We start from the raw sequence: 24,092 nt of genomic DNA, 5'->3' as shown, positions 1-24,092 counted from the left end.
TCCGGGAGATCTTCAACTCCCACCTCCGGCAGAACTTCGACAGCATTCCGAGGGAGGCTGAGGACATTGAGTCCGAATGGACCATGTTCCGCACCTCCATTGTTGAGGCTGCTGCTCAGAGCTGTGGCTGCAAGGTGGTTGGTGCCTGTCGTGGTGGTAACCCCCGAACCAGATGGTGGTCACCGGAGGTGAAGGGAGCCATCAAGCTGAAGAAAGAGTCCTATCGGGCTTGGTTAGCCTGTGGGACTCCGGAGGCAGCTGACAGGTATCGACAGGCCAAGCGGAATGCAGCTCGGGTAGTGGCCAAAGCAAAAACTCGGGTGTGGGAGGAGTTTGGTGAGGCTATGGAAAAAGACTTTCGGACGGCATCGAAGCGATTCTGGCAAACCGTCAGGCGACTCAGGAGGGGAAAGCAGTGCTTCACTCACACTGTTTATAGTGCGGGGGGGGTGCTGCTGACTTCAACTGAGGCTATAGTCGGACGGTGGAAGGAATACTTCGAGGACCTTCTGAATCCCACTGACACGCCTTCTGTAGTGGAAGCAGAGTCTGGGGATGAGGGGGATGACTTGACCATCACTGGGGGTGAGGTCACTGAGGTAGTTAAACAACTCCTTGGTGGCAGAGCCCCTGGGGTGGACGAGATTCGCCCTGTGTTCCTGAAGGCTCTGGATGTTGTAGGGCTGTCTTGGTTGACACGCCTCTGCAACATCGCGTGGAGATCTGGGGCAGTGCCATTGGATTGGCAGACCGGGGTGGTGGTCCCCATCTTTAAGAAGGGAGACCGGAGGGTGTGCTCCAACTTTCGGGGGATCACACTCCTCAGCCTCCCCGGTAAGGTCTATGCCAGGGTGCTGGAAAGGAGGGTGCGTCCGTTAGTCGAACCTCGGATTCAGGAGGAACAATGCGGTTTTCGTCCTGGTCGTGGAACGCTGGACCAGCTCTTTATCCTCTCAAGGATATCCGAGTGTGCGTGGGAGTTTGCCCAACCAGTCTACATGTGCTTTGTGGACTTGGAGAAGGCATTCGACCGTGTTCCTCGGGGTGTTCTTTGGGAGGTTCTGCGGGAGTATGGGGTGTCTGGCCCATTGTTGCGGGCCATTCAGTCCCTGTACAACCACAGTGAGAGCTTGGTCCGCATAGCCGGTAATAAGTCGGATTTGTTTCCTGTGGGTGTTGGACTCCGTCAGGGCTGCCCTTTGTCACCGATTCTGTTCATAATTTTTATGGACAGAATTTCTAGGCGTAGCCAGGTGGCGGAAGGCTTCTTCCTTGGTGGCCTCAGAGTCTCATCTCTGCTTTTTGCAGATGATGCGGTTCTGTTGGCTTCATCAGGGGGGGGCCTCCAGCTCGCAGTGGAACGGTTCGCAGCCGAGTGTGAAGCGGCTGGCATGAGAATCAGCACCTCTAAGTCTGAGGCCATGGTCCTCAGCCGGAAAAGGGTGGAGTGCCATCTCCGGCTCAGGAACGAGTTCTTGCCTCAAGTGGAGGAGTTTAAGTATCTCGGGGTCTTGTTCACGAGTGATGGGCGAAGGGAACGGGAGATCGACAGGCGGATCGGGGCTGCTTCTGCAGTGATGCGGACGCTGCACCGGTCCGTCGTGGTGAAGAGGGAGCTTAGCGTAAAAGCGAGGCTCTCGATTTACCGGTCGATCTACGTTCCTACCCTCACCTATGGTCACGAGCTTTGGGTAGTGACCGAAAGAATAAGATCGCGAATACAAGCGGCAGAAATGAGTTTCCTTCGAAGGGTGGCTGGCCTCTCCCTTAGAGATAGGGTGAGGAGTGCGGCCATCCGGGAGGGACTCAGAGTAGAGCCGCTGCTCCTCCACATCGAAAGGAGCCAGTTGAGGTGGCTCGGGCATCTGATTAGGTTGCCTCCTGGCCGCCTCCTGGGTGAGGTGTTCCGGGCATGTCCCACCGGGAAGAGGCCCCGTGGTAGACCCAGGACACGCTGGAGAGATTATGTATCTCGGCTGGCCTGGGAACGCCTTGGGGTCCCTCCGGATGAGCTGGAGGAGGTGGCTGGGGAGAGGGAAGCTTGGGCTTCTCTGCTTAGGCTTCTGCCCCCGCGACCCGGCCCCGGATAAGCGGAAGAAAATGGATGGATGGATGGATAGTTGCTTATTTCAATTGTTTGTAAAGCAGTCGCAAGTAAGAATTTCATTGCTCAGCATAACCACAGTGTTTTGCGGTGTACATGACAATAAACTTCTTGAATTTAAACTACTTCAAATTATTGCTTTGCAAAGTTGCCTGTTATCTGTAGATGAAAAACTGGTTCATACATTGAGTTAGGTGCCTTTTTCATGCTTTATTGATTCATGGGGCAGTGTTAAGTGGCTCAAAAAAAAAACCCTGAACATTCCTCTGAAAATGGTCAGGTACAAGGACTGGACAAAAATGTGTGAAAAAGCAGCCAATGTCCAAAGAAAAACTTTGAAAGATCTGGAGAACTATTGCTCCAGACCACCTACAAAACTTTCCTTGGCAAAATATGAAGAAATGAGGGGTGTCTCAATACTTTTGCAAAGTACATCTTAATTAGATATTTCATAATTAATGGCACATATTATACATTATAAATATGAAGTACACACAATTTTCATTCAGGTTCCCAAAAAGCATTATAGTGCTTTATAAACCAGTTATTAAAGGGAGATTTAAATTTGTGCCAATGTCAAAATGTTAAGGTACTTAAGGTACTGCCATACAAGTGATTAAATCACAGGCAGGAAGGGCAGTAGCATTTCAGAACATTTTATGTCAAAAGACTTATGCATTTATAGAAACATGAATCTTATACAAAGTGTTTGACAACACACTCACTGCTGCTGTTCCTATAGGAGGGTCCAGGCACTGCAGCAGCTGGAGGGGAGTATGGAACAGAGGTACTTGATGACACCTTCTGTGGAGACGACGTCTTACCTAAAAGTGGAACAAACACCATAAGGGGTCTCCAGAGGATGTTTATTACAGTTTCTTATCTCCATCCATGCACACTTTAAAAGTACTGTACCATCTGTATTATAAGGAGTGGGATTTCCAATCTTCCCTCCAGTTTCCTCCGCTGACTGGAATATCTCCATGTCCATCACAACAACCACATGCCTGGAACGCAAAAAGAAGAAAGTAAAAATTACCCCAAATGGGATTACACGCAGCAAACAAACAAGAAGTCTGAGAATGAAAGGAAATAAAGAGCGAACACATACCTGCCATCTGCCAGAGTGTTGGTGACGGTCTTTTTCAACAAACACACACAGTTTGGTACCAGGAGGTTCCCTTCAGGAAGATGGTTTAACTGGGTGGCAAGCAGGCAAGCTAGATAAACAAATACACAGTTTCACATATAATTTACCTACAGGAACAAAAATCACAATTTAACTAGTTATATCTTATTATGTAACAGTTATACTTGATTAATTTACACTTTACATTTTTTCAATTTTAATTTCTGATATTTTTTAATTCAAACTTTTTTTAAGGTTTTTTTTTTTTTGTTTGTTATCACAGTTTTTTCGCCACTGCAAGACACTCACAAGTCAAAGAGTGCTGCCCATCGCTCATCATAAGTCGAAACCTGGGTGGGCCTGAGGCGTTACTGATCTGACGGATATTCTGACAAACAGAGAGGAAAGGAAAGATCTCGAAATCAAAACAACAAAAGGTTCCAAGCTATATTAATAGAAATCATTAAACTGCTCTGTTTACAAAGGACACCAGTGAAGTAATAATATTAATTATAACAAGCAGACATTTATTTAAACAGCCCTTTCCCTCAAACACCTCCACTGAGACAGCAGCTGAGTCAGGACCTGAGAATGCCACTTACTCAAATGCAAGCTCTGGTTGGTGAAGAAGAATAATCTTTAACTAGCTAATCTAGCTCAGAAGTTCTCAAACTTTTTATCATAAAACAAACAGTTTATGAAAACAGGTACAGGGCACACCTGTGTTTGAGCTGCATTTGTACAGGTAGCAGGTTAAGTCTATATATGCAAAACAAAAACCAATGAAAAAATGCATTTCATTTCCATATGCTAGTTGTGCTGTTTTAATGAGCAGGAGAGGTGAGAGGGGAAGACAACAGAAGACAGCAGAGGACAGACGAGATTCTACAAGATCTGCTGAAAAGGTGAAGAAGAGGAGTTTACAGTGTTAACACTCTTTGGCTCAGTTCAAAATGAGCCTCTGTCATACCATGGAATCAGAAGGTGAGACAAGAGCAAATTAATTTTGAAGAACTGAACAAAGAATTGGCAAATAAGCCATTTCATGTTCACAATAACCTCTGGGTCATTCCATCTGCAGTCACCGTGGGCCTTCAGCTTGACCATCTCAGGTTTACCTAAAAGTTTTATGATCCAAAGTTTGGATACACAGGTGCTGGTCATAGAATTAGAATACCATGAAAAGGTTGATTTATTTCAGTAATTCCATTCAAAAAGTGAAACTTGTGTATTATATTCATTCATTACACACAGACTGATATATTTCAAATGTTTATTTCTTTTAATTTTGATTATTATAACTTGGCAACTAATGAAAACCCCAAATTCAGAAAATTAGAATATTGTGAAAACGTTCAATATTGAAGACACCTGGTGCCACACTCTAATCAGCTAATTAACTCAAAACACCTGCAAAGGCCTTTAAATGGTCTCTGAGTTCTGTAGGCGACACAATCACGGGGAAGACTGCTAACTTGACAGTTGTCCAAAAGATGACCTTTGACACCTTGCACAAAGAGGGCAAGACACAAAAGGTCATTGCTAAAGAGGCTGGCTGTTCACAGAGCTCTGTGTCCAAGCACATTAGTAGAGAGGCAAAGGGAAGGAAAAGATGTGGTAGAAAAAAGTGTACAAGCAATAGAGATAAGTGCACCCTGGAGAGGATTGTGAAACAAAACCCATTCAAAAATGTGGGGGAGATTCACAAAGAGTGAACTGCAGCTGGAGTCAGTGCTTCAAGAACCACCACACACAGACGTATGCAGACATGAGTTTCAGCTGTTGCAGTCCTCGTGTCAAGCCACTCTTGAACAAGAGACGGCATCAGAAGCATGTTGCCTGGGCTAAAGACAAAAAGGACTGGACTGCTGCTGAGTGCTCCAAAGTTATGTTCTCTGATCAAAGTCAATTTTGCATTTCCTTTGGAAATCAAGGTCCCAGAGTCTGGAGGAAGAGAGGAGAGGCACAGAATCCACGTTGCTTGAGGTCCAGTGTAAAGTTTCCACAGTCAGTGATGGTTTGGGGTGCCATGTCATCTGCTGGTGTTGGTCCACTGTGTTTTCTGAGGTCCAAGGTCAACGCAGCCGTCTACCAGGAAGTTTTAGAGCACTTCCTGCTTCCTGCTGCTGACCAACTTTATAGAGATGCAGATTTCATTTTCCAACAGGACTTGGCACCTGCACACAGTGCCAAAGCTACCAGTACCTGCTTTAAGGACCATGGTATTCCTGTTCTTAACTGGCCAGCAAACTCGCCTGACCTTAACCCCATAGAAAATCTATGGGCTATTATGCAGAGGAAGATGCGATACACCAGACCCAACAATTCAGAAGAGCTGAAGGCCACTATCAGAACAACCTGGGCTCTCATAACACCTGAGCAGTGCCACAGACTGATCGACTCCATGCCACTCCGCATTGCTGCAGTAATCCAGGCAAAAAGAGCCCCAACTAAGTATTGAGTGCTGGACATGCTCATACTTTTCATGTTCATACTTTTCAGTTGGCCAACATTTCTAAAAATCCATTTTTTGTATTGGTCTTAAGTAATATTCTAATTTTATGAGATATTGAATTTTGGGTTTTCATTAGTTGTCAGTTATAATCATCAAAATGAAAAGAAATAAACATTTGAAATATATCAGTCTGTGTGTAATGAACGCATATAATATACAAGTTTCACTTTTTGAATGGAATTACTGAAATAAATCAACTTTTTCATGAAAAAACTTTCTTTTATGACCAGTACCTGTATATAATGATTGGTGTGAAATCTTACCAGTACATATCAAAAACTTCCAGCATTTCCTTTTGCTCTTTGAAACCTGAGGCGATGTTTGCCTGCAAATATCCTTAGAACTATTAAAATAAAAGCCTGAAATTTTCACTAGCCTCTCTTAGCATAAAACTGAATCAGGATCTGTAAGTTTGGACAAATACATCAAAAAATGTCTGAGTATTGGCTAGTTAAAACATGACCCCAAAACAAAAATTCACACACTAATAAAAAATTCATTTTGCAAATGACAACTAGCAACAATTTCTGAATGCAAATAGTTGTGTTTCACAATTATGCAAAATAAAACATGTTGAATACTTTTTAACATGAAATTTTTAGGCATTAAAATTAAGAAAATGCTATTTTTTTAGTCAACTTTCTTGCTGGATTGAGCGAATATGTCAAGATGTACCACAAAAACAAGCCTAATCCAAATAGAAAATATTTTTCTGATGTTTCCAGATAGTACTCACATTATAACTGAGAATTATTCAGGGAATCATTACATATGTCCAAACTTTGGACGTTATATATTTTTTAGGCAAATCACAGACAGCTGAGCAGAAAATATTCTAAAAATCTGATGATTTGAGATAGAATGGCTCATCTGTATTTGGATATCATCTGAGGTTCTCTATACTTATGCTATAATAGCGATTTTTATGTATATCACCTCATTTGAAATATAAGTGGGTTTACATAGAGCCACTCACCAGCAGCTGCAGCACGGGGTTGTTCACTTGTAAGCCTTTGTAGAGGGCCTAGATAATAACACACATGGACTCGTTAGTTACTATTGCCTGTTCATCCTGTGCCATCACATTACAATGCTTCTAAGGTAAAGTTACACTGTTATACACATCAACTGGACATAACATGACAACCATTCTGTAGCTCATCTGCAAGGTGGCGACCACTTTCTGCGGACATCAATGGTCAAATGTCATTCTAACCTAAAAATAGATTCTTCTGTGTAAGTAACAGACCCTACCTTTTTTTTTTTTTTACTTCATCACAAAATATTCCTCTTAGGCTGTTTTTTTTGTTTGTTTGTTTGTTTGTTTTTTCAATCAAATACTAGCAAAGTTTAAACAATTTGATCTGCTAATGCTACAGCTGATGAACCTATAAAAACGTAAATATCATTAGCTTAAAGTGCTAGCAACCTGCCGTTACCCCACTAATTATCAACCCTGAGACATCGAGTCAAAGTAGCTCAGTCAGTTGAATATTTATGCTTACTTCAACCGCCCCCTTTGTAAGTGTTACACTCATGGCTCTTGTGTGAAGCTTTTCTCAAAGCGTGTAGAGTTTAGCTTTTCCCTTGCATAGCTCCAAGCAGAGGAATTACACTTATCGCGATAGGAGAGGGGCAAACGATACTTTGACGGTCGGCGAAAGGACCGGAAATGTCACATATACGCCTTCAAAATAAACGAGTACGTTTTGTTAGGCTACTGGGCGACAGAACTTTAAGTACATTTACTAACCTACTTTGCCAATCTACTCCATCACACTTCAGAGGGAAGACACTCCATTGCATTCATTTCATCAATTAGTACACTGATTTAAAAACTAAACATTCAACAAAGGGATTAAAATTATCTACATGTCTAACATTGTATTCAGGCAACAGTGCATCATAATGAAGAAAAAGCAAACATTACATTATGTACTGAATAATCCTGTTAATATAATAATGGTACAAATAACACTTTGGGAAACACACCATTTACTATTATACCGAAATGAGTAACACCTCGTATGTTGTCCCCCTTTGTGCTCACACAACACACACATTCAACAAAACGCTTGTAACCACTGGGTGTTTTTATATTAAATACATATCTCCTAAACAAGGGACTCAAAGATAAATTACCTTGTATGGAATGGCGTTACTGCCTTTTAAACTACAAAAGTTACTCATCTAAATACTCCTCCCAAAGAGTATTAGTACAAGTATCAAAAACATTTGAACGTGTTTCCAGCAGTTCGCACATGTAACTGGAACTATAAGATACACCAGACTTCCGTGCAAAATGTGAAAGGCACCTTTTGCACTAAAAGAGAAGTAGCAGCGCATTGTGATGAAAAGCACCTTTTTAAAAACCGTTAAAATACAACCTAGTTTCAAAAAGATTTGTGAATGCTGCAGGAAATGTGAATAAAAGCAACATGCGCCCTTATTTTAGGACAACATGATTGGTTTGACCTGGTTTATAAGAAGGAGCACATTTCCCATGTCAGATGCAGTCTGTGCACAGTCATGAGTTTCAGGTTATGATTTTATTTTGAAAGACGTTACTGGAACCTCTGGTTCTCTAACGTGACGGAGGTGCTGCGACTGCTGCGAGTGGAACGTGGAAGCTGATTCAAAACAAACCCAAACTGCCCTCCGGTCCTGCGGTCACCCTGAGACGTCCGGGTCCGCTGTGGTCCATGATGGATCTGCCGTGCGCTCAGTGGCAAGATCACGTTGCAATGAAATGGAGCGATCTCGAGCCCAAACTAAAGGAACAGTTTGCATCCCTGCTTGAAATAGATGAAGTTTTTAAGTGTGCTTTAAGTCTCGTGAAGTGAGTATCCAGCTCAACTTGTTGTAATACCAGTGGATTTAAAGCATCAAGCCTACTCGATAAATCTGACACTATGTGGTAGTTTTGGGGGCACAAACTCCCTGTAGCAAATTCGACCATTTGAACTAATTTTTCCAGACTTTTATCCAGGAAAAGCTTTGAACGATGCTCTGGTTTTGCTTTTTGTGTGTGTTACTGTGTATTATTAAAGGTTCTTTTTGTTTTGCAGGCAAGATGATCTGGATTTCTTGCACTCAGTATGTGCAGGATATTCAGTGCAGAAGGATGCAGCGCTAGCAGCCAAGTGTAGGGAAAAGGGAAACTCCTGCTTCAAGACCAGAAACTACACTGCAGCTGCTCTCCACTACTCAAAGGTAAATTTAAAATTATACTGTCTTGTTGTCTATTAGACTGGAAATATAGACACTAATCCTGTAGTATCTCTGATATAAGATTAGTGAGAAATAATAAGTTGGCATTCAACAGGTAAAGATGTATATTGTTGATACATCATTTTGATACCAAAAGTGTAAGTACACATTTGGGTTTATGCAGCTGCATTCCTTGAACATGAAAACGCCACCCACTGCATCAACCCCTACCTTCACCGTCTCCTGTTGTGACAGGGCGTCTGTTTTGCTCCCCGAAGTTCGGAGCAGCTGTCTCTGTGCTACGCCAACCGCTCTGCTGCGCTCTACCATCTGCAGCACTACCAGGTGAGTCTGTGCCACCTTCACCATTAAAACCAGCTGTGCTCCGTTGTGTTGAGCTAGTGCAGGAAACTTGTAGTGAAAAACATGCTGATTGCATTATAATCCAGGTGCCAATAGTTGATGATTTGCACACAAGGCTGCATAAGTGATTTATTTATTTTTTTATGATATTGAATACTTTCCACATGTAAGCGACATTTATCTCTACAGCCATTTCTTCTTGTGGCCAACAAGAAGCTTCATCCTAAGGACACCTGTGTCCTTCCCATGATACCTGTTTCCATCACAGGTGCTTTGCCTGGAGCCATGTACACATTACTGTACCTCTACTGGTACTTTTGGAACTAGGAGCTCATCTTCTATAATGATTCATTAAATTAAAATGGTTGACTAATTAATTTTCTTTGACTCAAATAAAGCACATCAGGTAGTTCAAGTTTCAAGTTTTATTGTCATATGCACAGTAAAGAAACATGTTTCCCTGTACAATGAAATTCTGTCTTTGCTGTCCACAACAGATGCCAGGCAGAAAAGAGAAAGATCCTCATATTAAAAAAGATAAATAGAATAAATGATCATTTAGAAAAACACACAAAAATAATAAAACAGTGTGTGAGATACAATATAGATAAAAATTTGGGCTGTAATAGACTATGTACATATTTGTGTAATGTATCTGTTGTGTAGTGAATAAACAGCAGTGTGTGCAATTGCGCATGTGCAAATTGTAAAATGTAGTTAGTAGTACACCAAGGTCCTGTCAGGTGTTAGGGAGTCTAATGGCAGTAGGGAAGAAAGAGTTCTTCAGTCTAGAGCTCCTGGATTTCACACTTCTATACCTCTGGCCTGAGGGTAGAAGTGTGAGCAGTCCATGCTGGGGGTGGGACGAGTCTTTGAGGATAGAGGCAGCTGTCCTGTGGACTCTCTGATAATAGTAGATGCTCTGCAGAGAGGGCAGTGGCGTCTTTAATGATCTTTTCAGCAGTCTTAACCACTCTCTGCAGGTGTTTTCACTCTGTAGCATTAGCATTGTTGTACCACACAGTGATGCAGCTGGTCAAGATGCTCTCAACATACAGCTGTAGAAGTTGCTGAGGATCTTGGTCGACACACCAAACTTCCTCAGCGAGTACAGCCGCTGTTGAGCCCTCTTAACCAGCTGTGTGGTGTTAAATGTCCAAGTGAGGTCCTCACTGATGTAGATGCCCACATACAGTGTTTAAAGCAGCTTACTCTCTCCACTTCAAGCTCCTGAATGAACAGTGGCTGGTGGGGTCTCCTCTTCTTCCTCATGTCCACTATCATCACATACATTATAACATTTTTTAATTTCTGAAACTTGTGCCAGGCACAAGGATTAAATAAAAAATGTGCAGGATATTCATTTACCCCACTTCCTTTTGAAGCTGTTTTAAAGCTTCTTCCACTGCGAATGCCACACTGTTCTCTGCTCACTCCTCACAAGTCAGGTAAGGGTTTTGAAGCACCAGCTGAGCCCACTGTAACAACCCTGCTCTCTGTTACTCAGTGTATAATAAGCCTGTATGGTTAGGAACATTAATCTGCCAAGAGCCCAGGATAAGAAGTTGACTACTTCTTCAAGCCACATGTGGTGCAGCTAAGTCAAAAACATAAATCCCTGCAGTTTATAATGTTTAAGCCAAACATGTCAAATATATTATAATATTATTAACTTTTTACCCCCTCCCAATCCAAATGGAAAACTTGTTTGAGACCTTCTAGTTTCTAAAATAGTGCATGTTTAGCATGTGGATAATCATCTGAACCCAACCCTCTCTGGCTTAAAATGACATTAGGCTTTAAAGCAAACCCAGTAAATTACCCTAATCATAACCACTGGCCTTAAATATCTAACCCCCCCCCGCGGTTTTCAAAGTTTGTGTCATGAACTGATGGTAACCCTTTCCAATGCACTACTGTATATTTTATTCATCCACAGTTCATGTCATACTGTGATATCACAGAGCAAAATGACATTAGGGAGCATTCCTCTTTGACTTCTATTCTTACCATCACTCCTTCTTCTTCTTTCTGCTGCTGCCTTCAGGGATCAGTGCAGTGGATCCTCTGCCTCCATCTCAACCTATCCCTAGCACCCTCCTCTGTCACACCAGTCCTCTGCACGTCCTCCGTCCCTACATCCATGAATCTTCTTTGTGGTCCTCCTCTTTTCCTCCTGCCTGGCAGCTTCATTTTCAACATCCTTTGTCCAATATATCTACTATCTGTTAGGCATCATAGTAGACTAAACCTTCATAACATGACAAACACATTTTGTGTTAGGAAATGTAACAGCCACCTCACTGATGGTTAAAAAAAACTATAAATCAAAACCAAAATGAAAAATTGGCCGCCGTCCTCTAAGCTGACGCATTACGTACTAAAAGTGCTTGATGTGTGCATCATATCCGCCCTTCAGCAAAATGCTCTCTCCTTAAATTTATCAAAGCTTTGTGAATCAGTCAACTAACAGCTACTTTCAGCTACTCCCTTATTTACAAGGTGTAACTCCTCCTGGGGAATGTTTAAACCACATATGGAGCAACTCTGAACCATTATTTTTGGATGAAATTGACTCTCAAACTTGTGTTTGCACCTCTGGTACAGAACAACAGTCAAAATCAGACTTGAAGCCCAAACAGTGGATTGTCCTAATCCCAACCTCCACACCAACTCAGATGCTGTATTAGCTTAACCAAAACTGTTCCAGCTCTTAATGCTATGAAGGAGAAACTTGATTTCAGACTTTCTGAATCCTCTACTTAGACAACTGTTTGAGACATAAAAGAACTCAGCATGAGGCTGGAGAGCTGTAGATGATGTGTATTAGCCAGTGCATTGACCTCCTTTGACTCCCCAGTTCAACAGCCTACTTGACAGACCATGTGCAGACCATTATTGCTACCTAACCATAGACCAACCTGTAGTTGGTGACTGTTGATGTTAAATGTCAGTTAAATGTCAAATGTCAGAGTCATATTTCGTATGTAGAACCTTGTAACAGCTTAGCAGGTGTGTGAAATTGGTAAGAATGATATAAAAAAAAAATGCTTATTTCTGTACCAGCCACAGTTGTTTGAGCTCATCTGTATGTGTTTTAGGTAGTGTTCACCGCATTGTTTACTGTCCTACAGAAATGCCTTAAGTATTCCTATTCTTAGCCTTCTTATGACAGGTCTCTGAGCCTAACCCCTCTGGTTCAGTGCAGAATTCATGCCTTAGTAAAAGTCTGTCTCTGTGTTTTGCTCACAGTCTTTGATTTTGTGACTGTTCACGCTCTGTTTCTGTTTTCCTCAGGAATGCCTTGATGACATTGACAGAGCCGTGAAGAATGGCTATCCCTCTCATCTTTTACACAAACTGGAGGACCGCCACGCTCTGTGCTTTAACCATCTCTCTGTACATGAAAAGGGAAGTGACGATGATCAAAACACTGCTTTAAACGATTGTAAAGGTTCAGACACAGCAAATTCACCATCTGCTGGGCCTCTCACATTTGGGATTTGTCCTCAAGTTGTTATTGGCTCCAGTGTGGAGAAAGGTCGACACCTGGTGGCTGTAGATAGAATAGCACCTGGGGAGGTGATTGTTACTGACAGGCCGTACTGCTGTGTCCTCATACCAAGAATGGAGGAAGTGAAAGGGACGGTGGGACGGTACGGCAGAGAGACAGAAGTGTTGTTTGGAACAGAGGACAGGCGCTGTCACAGGTGTTTGGCTGAAACGTTGAGTCCTGTACCGTGTGAGGGGTGTAGTTACAGCCGATACTGTTCCACTGCCTGTCAGCAGGAAGCCTGGGAAGAACATCATCGCTGGGAGTGTGCACTGGGTGCAGATCTGATGGTGATGGGTGTGATGCCACAGCTCGCTCTGAGGGTAGCTCTCAAGGCGGGTTTAAAAAACTTCCTACAAGCAAGGGAGCCAATCGGAGATGAGTGCAAGAAGTCAAAGCCGAGCTGTTTTAATAATCACTCAAGTGATCCTTCTACGTCACCCTGCGGAAGCTCTTACCTGAATGTGTATAACTTACTGCATCACCTGAATAACCACAGCCCTGCTCTGCGTTTCCTGTGTGCGGTCACGGTAGCAACAGTCTACCTGAAGCTCAGCAAGGCAGGACCTCCACCTGGATCTTGGAGTCATGCAAGACTCTCGGCAGCAACCAGCCAAATCCCACATGGACCAAACAAGAAGGAAGGAGACGCTGATTGGAATGCAGAACTATGGCTACTGGGAAGTGCAGTTCTACGGCACGTCCTGCAGCTGAGGTGCAACGCCCAGGCAATAGTTGTGCTGCAAGATACAGGTGACTGCAGAAGCAAAATGTGTTGTTAAGTTGGCTCAGATTTAGTTTTGTCAAAATAAACAGCTGCAGCTGCGTCTCTGAGGCAGAAACATGAAAAAAAATGTGTTCCCACTTTGATGAAAATGATGGATGACACAACTAAGAATGATTCCACAGGCATGAGTTATTTTTTGGCTGCTTCAGGTGTGACGGCACAACAAACAATTTCAGAGGAAGCTTTTCACAGTGCTTTCACTTTGCAAAGTTGTTTTTTTCCTAACTCAGTGTAACGAACATAGTTATAAAACCATGTGTTGAGTGAGAATGAAGTTAAAAGAGGAATTGAATTTAAAAATTCAGATTCAGGTTATGATAGAAGACCGCAAACGACACAACAGGAAAGTCTTTGATATTTTTGTTTCAAACTCATGTTAAGCATTTATTTTAAGGTTTTCTTATTGATTTTGTAACCATGATCACTCTGTAATACAGTTGACTATGGAAGAGGTTCATTTTTTTAAATGTATTTTTGTGTGTGATTTTGTTTAAGTTGTGAATTATGTTTTTGTTTTCTTGCATCTCACAGGAGCGACAAACTCAGCGGTGCAGTCCAATAGGGAAATTCGCATTGCTACTGCATTATTCCCAACTCTGAGTCTTCTCAATCATTCCTGCTGCCCCAACAGCAGCCTGGTGTTCAGTACCGGGGACATTATTGATCCTTCTGGTTCAGCTCTGTCTGCAGACTTCAGTGAGAGTCAAGCTGAATACAGGAGCAGGGCACGGGGAGTCACTGTAACAGTCAGAGCAGCCAAGCTTATCACTCCTGGACAAGAGATCTTACACTGCTATGGTATGACATATGATGCAACATTTAAATGGATTAGAATCAATATGGAAACATAACCTTGTGTGTAAAAGAAATTCTTCTTCATCTTGAATTAAATGTAACTTATGCCGCTATCACCTTTAACACCCCCCAGGTCCTCATAGCAGCAGGATGGTGACCCAAGAACGCCAGCGTCTTCTGCAAGAACAGTACTACTTCCTGTGTCAGTGTGAGGCCTGTAGCCAACAACACCAGGAAAACGTGGAGGAGCCCATACAGCAGTGGCCGAGTGCTGAGGGTAGTCCACGCAAGCTTGGACTCCTGTGCACCAAATGCAGAGGACCTCTCAAAGTATGAGATCATTATTGACTTTTTAAAAATAATTTTTTAAGATTAATTTTGGGTGGCACACTGGTTAGCTCTCACAGCAAGAAGGTTCTTGGTTTGAACCTTTCTGTGAGTCTGTGTGGGTTCTCTTTGGGTACTCTGGCCCTCTCTCTTAGTCCAAAGGTATGCAGTTAACTGTTAGTTCTACGCTGGCCGTAGGTGTGAATGTCAAGAGTGTGTAGTCATCTGTGTTAGCCCTGTGATGGACTGGCAACCTGTCCAGGGTTAGGAAGATAGGGGGTGGCATGGTGGTGCAGTGGTTAGCACCACTGCCTCACAACGAGAAGGGGAATTTGAATCGACCATCCGGCTGGGGCCTCTCTGTGTGGAGTTTTCATGATCTCCCTGTGTTTTTATTTTTCTAGTTCTTCTTGTTATTTGCCAAATGGATATTGACATTTCCATGTTAATCATTTGGATCATAATGATTTTCAGAAAAGCAGTGAGGACAGAGAAGCCGGATTTGTGTGTTCCTGTAGTCATTATATCTCTTCATCCGACGTGAAGAACAGGCTGCAGGAGATCAGGGTTAACCTGGAGAAGGCTGTGGACCTCATGGAGACAGACAGGCCAGGTGCTTGTAAAAACATAAAAAACATCCAAATGCAGTTAAAGTAGTCAAATATAGCAACATGTCACTGTCATGTTATTCTTCTGTTCTATCCTCCCCCAGGTGAGGCCCTCAGACTGCTAAAAAAGACTCAGTGTCAATCTGGGCTTATTCTTGCAGAAACACACCCGCTACAGGGGGAGCTGGCTGATGCCACAGCCAGAGCTTATGCTTCTATGGGTAAGGATAGCAATGTTGTGGAATATTTGCATATGAGCTGTGTGGCTAATGGTGTTTGTTTTTTAACACCCCGAGGAGTCAAAAGAGCATATCTCTGCGTATTCTTTGCAGTCTTCTTACTGCTTTGTTTATATTCTGCTGTTTCTGTAGGTGACTGGAATAATGCAGCATTCCATCTGGAGCTAAGTGCTGTAGCTATTGCCTCACAGTTTGGGGAAGAGAGCATTGAACTGGGTCGACAACTCTTCAAATTAGCTCAGCTACATTTCAATGGGTGAGAAAAGTTGTGCAGAGTGGAGAAAAAAATTGTTTTTTTTTTTCAGGTTGTGCTGCTTTTTTTAGTGTCTAGTGTTAAACGTGCAGTCATACAGCAGCAGTCAGAGTAATTGCCTAAACCCGGGATACTTGGTTTAATAAGACAACAAACGGTACCTGAGCCAGGTGCCCAAAACTTTACAGTCTCATAACTTCCACTACTTTATGTCTTTGACTGTCTTTATTAGTAGAGATAACAAGCTCTGCGTCATTTTCCTCTCCTTCTCCCAGTGGTTCCAGAGGGCCTGCTCTCTCTGTCATCCCCAAGGTCAGGCGACTTCTCTGCCTTCACTGTGGCCCACACTGTCATGAATTACAGGAGCTGAAGGCTATGGAAGACTGCTTACAAGGGTAGTCTTAAAAAAAACCACAAGTGTAAAATAGAATTAGTTTTGTACTCTGTGAAGCTTATTAAAATATGCAAAATTTTGTGATTGTAGCTCTTGTGTGATTTATGTCTTTTTAGAAACTGTTACATTGCAGGTTACATATACTTTTTTTCTATTTTAAATATAATTTCTCTCATATTGTAGCACTGTAGTAGTACTGTGCATACCTTCAGCTAGGCCATACAAATATAGGTAACCATCTGACCTTTAGATGGCAGCAATTGTCCAGTGACTAATTCAATTTCATGCTTGAATGACTGGAAAGTAAGATGTAGCTTCTGCTCTTGAATCTACAGTACATGGCCCATGTCTTCCAAGACCTTCAACTTAAAAGGCTTTATAGGACCATTAAGCCATGATATTCAGGTGTTGGAGTGTTTTTCCTCTTTCAGTCAGTAATGAGTTAAAAGCCTTGTATGTAGGGCTGCAATTATCGATTATTTTAGTCATTGAGTATTCTATCGATTATTCCATCGATTACTCGAGTAATCAGATAAGAAATACTTTTATCGTATTAACAGTTCATCTGCATATTGTAACTTCCGTACTGCAGTTTTTCATTGATGGAAAAAAGAAAAATCGGTGGATGGAACAGCTACAAACATAGGCATAGGAACCGGGGGGGAGTCCCCCCCCAATATTGGAGATTTGTCCCACCCAAAAATTACACCGCTGAGGAGAAAAATACCTGATTTTGAAGTCTTTAACTCGCCTGCTTTTATTTTGAAGGTACAACATAGCTTGATAAAAGACTCAAGCCGTTTTGTTTGGTGGTTTGCCCATTTTTTACAATTATAAAACATATACATATGTAAATTATACATGCAATAATATAGGTGTACACAACACTATTTTTCCAAGAAACATTTGAAAAAGAAGAAAGTAAAAGATCAAATAGCATTTTTTTTATGCTTTGCTCAGAGTCCTTTCCTTTCCAATTCAATACTGAGTAAAATTTAAGCCAGTATCGGCAATACCAGTCCGATACCGACACTTTGTGCATAAACACCTAATGTGTCTGGTAAATCTAAAAAAAGTGGTGTAATTCAAATCTTGGCTTCATAAAGAACACAAGACATCACTCCAATTTATATATTTTAAACTCAAAAGTACATTGAGGTACCAGCCTCATTTATTACTCATTTCCCAAAAACAGATTGTGTCTTCACTATGACTTCTTTTACATTTTGCCATTGAGTCTATGTTTGAGTGAGTAAGTGAGCAGCAGCACGCTACATCCTTACGCATTGCATACTTACCAGGCGGAAGAAATAGTTCCCATTAACCCTGTTTCATTTAGGCAAGTCTCAATAATTTAGTTACTTTCTTGTTCTTGTTAAGATATATTATCTCAAATGACTGAAGTATTGAAAGTATTGATACTTGTATTTGAGAATCGATTTTAAAGCATAAAGGTCTGGTATCAGAAGTATCGATATTTCAGTATCAATCCGCACATCATTAGCTATCAGTGTTTTGTTGAAAAATTGGGGGCTACATGAGCGTAATGTTGTAATGCTTTGTATTCACAAGCATCCTCCTAAATACGTTTCTGCCTCAGGTCTATTTTTAATCATTAAACCCACAAGAAAAAGAAGAAGACAATGACGGAGAACTTGAATGCTGCTAAGGCAGGTGAAATACTCCATTTACACGGAGACATCTGAGTGCTGCAGAGATTAAACGAAGCATCGAAGCAAATTTGCTTCAAGGATTTTTTATAATGGAATTATTCGAGTTACTCGAGGAATCGTTGTAGCCCTACTTGTACAGTATGTAAATGACGAGGTACAAAGACTAGTGTACCACATAATCAGTCAAAAAGTAAGGGGGTCAGATCACAGTAAGCTCTGCTGTAAAGGCTCATTTAATTTTTAGAAAGGAGCAAACGCTCATGTCGGGCAAATAAAATAAAATCACGATCACAGCTGGAAGTCTCGAGGCATGTGCCAGTTAAAACCTCACAAGTATCTGGAGGGCAGCCAATCCGACAGATGTGGGAATGTGCGTACAAGTCAAAGTCAAGACAAAACTCTGGTGAGGCAGCTGGTGAAAGAAGCTGAGTAGCAGTGAACTCAGAATGGTCCATGGGGCAGATTCCTGCTGATTGTTGTAGGAAGAAGGCTGAACGAGGAGCTAATAAAGTCATGAACTGATGAAACTAAACTCAGGTCAACTTTGAGCCAAAGGAGTGAAAGACGATTTACTCAAGTAAGACTATTAAGTCTCTGTAAAAACTCTCTAAGACTGAGATCATGGATAAATTTAGTTTTATTTAATTATTTATTTTATCTATTAATCTGCTGATTTTTTTTTTTTCAGTTGTTTGTTCTACGACACACTGGAAAATGGTTACAAATTCTTATCACAATATCGCCCAACAGAAAATCAGTGTTGAAACAGAAACCTGTGTTTGCAAAATCTGTTTTTGATGGCCGCAGTTTGTTTTATTTTGTGTCATTTATCGTGTCAGGGTGGGGTGGTGTTTCACACTGTTGTCTCATAGCAAGAAGGTTCTGGGTTCAAGTCCACTACTGAGACCTTTCTGTGTAGAGTTTGTATGTTCTCCCCGTGTTTGTGTGGGTTTTCTCTGGTTTCCTCCCAGAAAGTATTATCACCAGCCTACCAAAATTACCCCAAGAACGCATCAACAAGTCACAACAGGAGGTCACAAAAGAACCCAGCTAAAGAACTGAAGGCCTCACTTACTTCAGTTAAGTTTAGTGTTCATGATTAAGAAAGAGACTGGGCAAAAAAAAAACTTAAGCTTTGCTTCCCACAATATCTGGCATAAAATTAACATTTCATTAAAAAAAAAAAATAGTCAGACATGGTGGTGGTAGTGTGATGATCTGGAGCTGCTTTGCTGCTTCAGGACGACTTGCTGTAATTGATGGTAAATGGACTAGTTCTTATAAAGTGTGTTTCTACTCTAGCTGAGCACTTAAATCAGAATCAGAATCAGAATCAGAAGGTTTTTATTGCCATATGGGTGAACAGGTTCACAGCATTAGGAAATTGCTGCGGTACTTCATGCTTACAGAAAAAAAAACAAATAAGTATAAAAACTATAAGACAATATACAAGTATACAAATTGCAAATATACAGAGATATTAGAGCTATAACTATAGCACAATATTACAAAATTACAAAATATACAGTGCAGAGACTAATTAAAAGATAAAAGAATGTAGACTATATTCCACTAATATGTACATCAGTGCATAAATAGCTTATACAATATGATTGCATTTACCCATTCACACACACATTCGTAAAAGCACTGTTTTCCATATCAAAGTGCTTTCTATTCACACACACTGCCGGTTGCATCAGAGAGCAACTTTGGGGTTCAGTATCTTTCCCACTGGACCAGCCAGGAATCAAACCACCAACCTTCTAATTAGTAGATGACCTCCTCTACCCCCTGATCCACAGGAACCATGAATTCTGCTCTCCACCAGAAAATCCTGAAGGAAAATGTCCAGCCATCAGTTCATGCCATGAAGCTCAAGCTCACTTGAGTTATGCAGTGGGGCAATGATCAGAAACAGGAGGTCCACCTCTGAGTCATACTTTCACAGCACTGTGTGGGTGTTATGCTAATAAAATCTATATAAACTATACTGCTCAAAAAAAAAAAATTAAATTAAAGGAATACCCTTGAAACACATCAGATCTCAATGGGGAAAAAAATCATGCTGACTATCTATACTGATATGAACTGGGTAATGTGTTAGGAATGAAAGGATGCCACATCGCTTGATGGAAATGAAAATTATCAACCTACAGAGTGATGAATTCAAAAACACCCTGAAAATTAAAGTGAAAAATGATGCAGCACGCTAGTCCATTTTACTGAAATTTCATTGCAGCAACTCAAAACGGTACTCAGTACTTTGTATGGCCCCACATGCTTGTGTGTATGCCTGATAATGTCGGGACATGCTCCTTATGAGATGACAAACGGTGTCCTGGGGGATCTCCTCTCAGATCTGGACAGGGCATCACTGAGCTCCTGGACAGTGTGAGGTACAACCTGGTAGCGTCAGATGGACTGAAACATAATGTCCCAGAGTTGTTCTATTGGATTTAGGTCAGGCGAGCATGGGGGCCAGTCATTTTATCCCAATACCTAATGGCAGTCAGGGTGCTGCTGCCTAGACTGTAGAGGCCAGTGCATCCCTCTATGGATATACTTCCTCAGACCATCACTGACCAACCACCAAACTGGTTGTGTTGAACAATGTTACAGGTAGCATAAAGTTCTCCATGGCTTCTCCAGACCCTTTCACGTTTGTAACATGTGTACCTGCTCTCATCTGTGAAAAGTAGATTCTGGTTTTCTCTGGCAAATGCCAGGCAGGCTCCATGTTGCTGGGCATGGAGCAGAGGGCCCACTAGAGGCAGGGGCGGTTCTAGGGGCGGGGCCACAGGGGCATTGGCCCCATCTGAAATCTGATTGGCCCCCTGAAGTGCCCCTGTCCTGTCACTTTGTCTGAGAGCGAGGATCAAATTATAGGTGGATGCAATTCCATGCCGAAACACCAGCAGCGCTAATGAGCCAAATAGGAATGCTCAGCGTCAATAAAGCTTACAGAAGAAAAAGCAGATTTGAGCGATATTGCAGAGAAAGATTTTTTAACCCACAACCGATGCCAGTGTACATTTTGAGGAGTTTGTTGGTAATGATAATTCATAAATCCCTTTTTACTCACAGCTGTCACATAGCGTAAATCTGACAAATATTAAATTAAGAAGCAAAGTTAGTTAAGAGTAATGTTAACTGAGGCCCTACTTGTGTTTGGACATGAATGTTAGCATTTCACTAATTCATGTACTTCTTTGTAATTTGCATTTGTCTGTTAACATTAGCTATAATGTTTGGCAGTGATAGAGAAGAATATGAAAAGAAAGGGTCAGTCTCAGGCGGGAATTCAGCAGTTTTTGAGCAAAAGAGTGAGTCTGCCAGCTGAAAATGAGCAGGGTGAGAGGAGGGAGAGAGCAGCAGAACACAGTAGACCAGAGGCTGGTCAAGAGCAGGGCACCTCCAGTCCCTTTTCATCAGGTCAGAAATCATTTAGGGAGAGCAACAACAGTTAATGCTGCAATGTATGAAATGTCTGATATTGTTATTTAGTGAAATGGCACATAAGTTCACTGAATTCTTACACCTCATGGTGATAAGATTTACCATAACTGTAATGTAATGGCTTTAATTTTTATTGGTCTGTATATCTACCACAAATACTTGGCCCCTCTATGAATACTGTGGCCCCTTGATGGCCCCTTACTCAGAAAAATCCTAGATCCGCCACTGACTAGAGGACATCAGTCCCTCATGCCACCCTCATGAAGTCTGTTTCTGATTGTTTGGTCAGAGACAGTCACACCAGGGGCCTGCTGGAGGTCATTTTGTAAGGCCCTGGCAATGCTTATCCTGGTCCTCCTTGCACAAAGGAGCAGATACCGGCCCTGCTGATAGTTTAAAGACCTTCTATGGCCCTGTCCAGCTGACCTAGAGTAACTGCCTGTCTCTTGGGATCTCCTCCTCCTCCACACACACACACACAGTCACACACACAAACCTTGTGGCAATGGCACATATTGATGTGCCATTCTGGAGGAGCTGGACTATCTGTGCAACCTCTGCAGGGTTCAGGTATCACCACATGCTACCAGTAGTGACACTGACCCTAGCCAGATGCAAAATGAATGAAAAAACAATCATAAAAGATGAGAAGGGAAAAATGTCAGTGGCCTCCACCTGTAAAACCATTCCTATTTGGGGGGTTGTCTCATTGTTGCCCCTCTAGTGCACCTGTTGTTAATTTCATTAACACCAAAGCAGCTGAAACTGATTAACAACCCCCTCTGCTACTGAACTGACCAGATCAATATCCCAGACGTTTAAGTCACTTGATGCTACACTCTGATTAAAAAGTGTTCCTTTAATTTTTTTTGAGCAGTGCACTTAAAAGACATTTCCGGATGCTGTACTAAACAGTCAGCGTCATTTGATGCTGTATTTTCTATAACAAGAATCTTTTTCATAACATAATTATGAGAACTGGAGGATCTTTAAGCATGCTGGAATTCAGTCTGCAGCAAATCAACCAGCAATAATCATTTTGAAATAAAATTGGTTTACTATTTCCACTCCCTGGTCAAATATCTCTAAAACATTTCTCTCTGTATGTATTGTCCTTCTATATGCTACTGTATATTGCCATATTGTTAAAAGGCAGATATTTTCAGTGATAGTAGCTTTAACACAGCTTATAGGCTTCAGAGAGAAGCTGATACAGTACATAATAAGAGAATTACACTAATGCAGCTTGAAATCCCCTACATCACAGATAACAGAGTTGTCAACATAATCCTACAGATAATACATCTATGCTTCTTGAATGTTAAAATCTTGAATTTTAAAATCTGGTGATATTCTTCTTTGTCACCCTAAAGAAAGACTTATTAAAAGAGCCAAATTTATCTTAATTTTAACTGCAGACATATCATCAAATAGCTCAGGTTCCCACTGTTGCATCTGTGTTTACATTTCCAAATGTTTTTGGCAGTTTGTTTGCTTCTTCTGCATTTGTAAGATAAGCCCTGTGTACATTTGCATCAATAGGAGCTGAGAGAGAAATGCAAGTTCATGTCCAAAAGGAATTACATGAGTAAATATTTTGAGGTAGGGGGTAAAAAGAAGCACATGAAAGACAACACAATCAGCATGAAAAGGTCTGCAGATGTCTCCCAGCCTTTGCAGTATCACACAGCGCATTTGTTATTTTGACCGTCCAGTGCCATTTGAGCTCATTTCCACTGGCTGTGATCTTATCGGATGTTTTGCTACATAATGCAATCAGAAGACCACAAACAAAAAGCCGTGGCGTGCATGTTCTGTAACGTGGCCTGCATCATTATCTGTAACAGTCAAACAAAGCCACTATCAGCTGAGATGGTCTGACCCAACTCTCCAAATTACAACCACTCCTGCATAAATTATAAACACAGCTTTAACGGTAAGGGCTAAATGAATGATTTGTAGTCTGACCGCCAGCCTGAAGGTGAGGCATCGGTCAAGTGAAAGAAAAGAGAAACATGCTTACTGTGAATTTATTTAAAGCAAATGCCAGAAGTAAATTTGAGGTCAGAAGATTCCATACACTCATCATGGGCACGAATCTCATGGTATTTTGGGACTTTTAATGATTTCTTTGAACTGTTTTTTTTTTTTTTATTTTTCAGGGTGAAAAGATGGTACAGCATATATCTTTGATGGCTTTAAAAAACAAGAAATAGGTGCACAAGTTTGACTTTAGTTTGGACTTTATCTAATCCACACACAGTAATCCACACACAGTCACAGTCAAGACTTTATCTAATGCACACCCCCTCTAATATTTGATTAAATGTCCCTCAAGTTGCAGGTTCTGTCATAATTTGGTCCTCCATGTCATGTGTCAAATGACATGGAGGACCAAACACAGGACTGTCAAAATAAAACAGGAAACACCTAACAAGGTACACGCAGACGGGGATCAAGGCACAGGGAAAAAGACAGAGAAGCACAGACACAGGGGAGACAGGAACAAAGGGAACTAGAAAACCACAACTGATAAAGCCAGAAATAAGATGAATAAGAAAGACCAAAACAAAACTAGAAAATAGAAAATACACTAGAAAATACAAAACCCAGTAAAAACAGAACTAAACACAAAATGCTGAGCACACGGCCCAGAACCATGACACTCCATGGTGATGTAAAT

General features: G+C 41.6%; 2 protein-coding genes across 5 annotated transcripts in view; one reads left to right on the top strand and one right to left on the bottom strand.

Annotated features, from left to right (window-relative positions):
- LOC115791805 (replication protein A 70 kDa DNA-binding subunit-like) overlaps positions 1–7,395 on the bottom strand; it is a 50,124-nt gene extending 42,729 nt beyond the window's left edge. For all 4 annotated transcript variants that reach the window (XM_030746062.1, XM_030746064.1, XM_030746063.1 and 1 more), the window contains exons 1-6: positions 7,254–7,395; positions 6,725–6,772; positions 3,543–3,621; positions 3,216–3,324; positions 3,020–3,111; positions 2,830–2,928 (exon numbers count right to left, since the gene is read on the bottom strand). In XM_030746062.1, coding sequence (XP_030601922.1) covers positions 2,830–2,928; positions 3,020–3,111; positions 3,216–3,324; positions 3,543–3,621; positions 6,725–6,772; positions 7,254–7,286 — 460 coding nt within the window. In that variant the 5' untranslated portion in view covers positions 7,287–7,395. The remainder of the gene's footprint in view (positions 1–2,829; positions 2,929–3,019; positions 3,112–3,215; positions 3,325–3,542; positions 3,622–6,724; positions 6,773–7,253) is intronic.
- Positions 7,396–8,369: 974 nt separating this feature from the next.
- smyd4 (SET and MYND domain containing 4) lies at positions 8,370–16,327 on the top strand. The gene is made up of 10 exons (XM_030746922.1): positions 8,370–8,587; positions 8,817–8,961; positions 9,214–9,303; positions 12,619–13,627; positions 14,193–14,459; positions 14,590–14,786; positions 15,258–15,396; positions 15,496–15,612; positions 15,763–15,886; positions 16,159–16,327. The coding sequence occupies exons 1-10, from the start codon at positions 8,451–8,453 to the stop codon at positions 16,280–16,282; spliced, it is 2,349 nt and encodes a 782-aa protein (XP_030602782.1). The 5' UTR covers positions 8,370–8,450; the 3' UTR covers positions 16,283–16,327.
- Positions 16,328–24,092: the final 7,765 nt, after the last annotated feature.

Source organism: Archocentrus centrarchus, chromosome 14 (assembly GCF_007364275.1).
Source record: "Archocentrus centrarchus isolate MPI-CPG fArcCen1 chromosome 14, fArcCen1, whole genome shotgun sequence".
NCBI classification, from domain to species: domain Eukaryota; kingdom Metazoa; phylum Chordata; class Actinopteri; order Cichliformes; family Cichlidae; genus Archocentrus; species Archocentrus centrarchus.
Note: the sequence above shows the minus strand (reverse complement) of the source record. Positions and strands in the feature narration are given on the sequence as shown.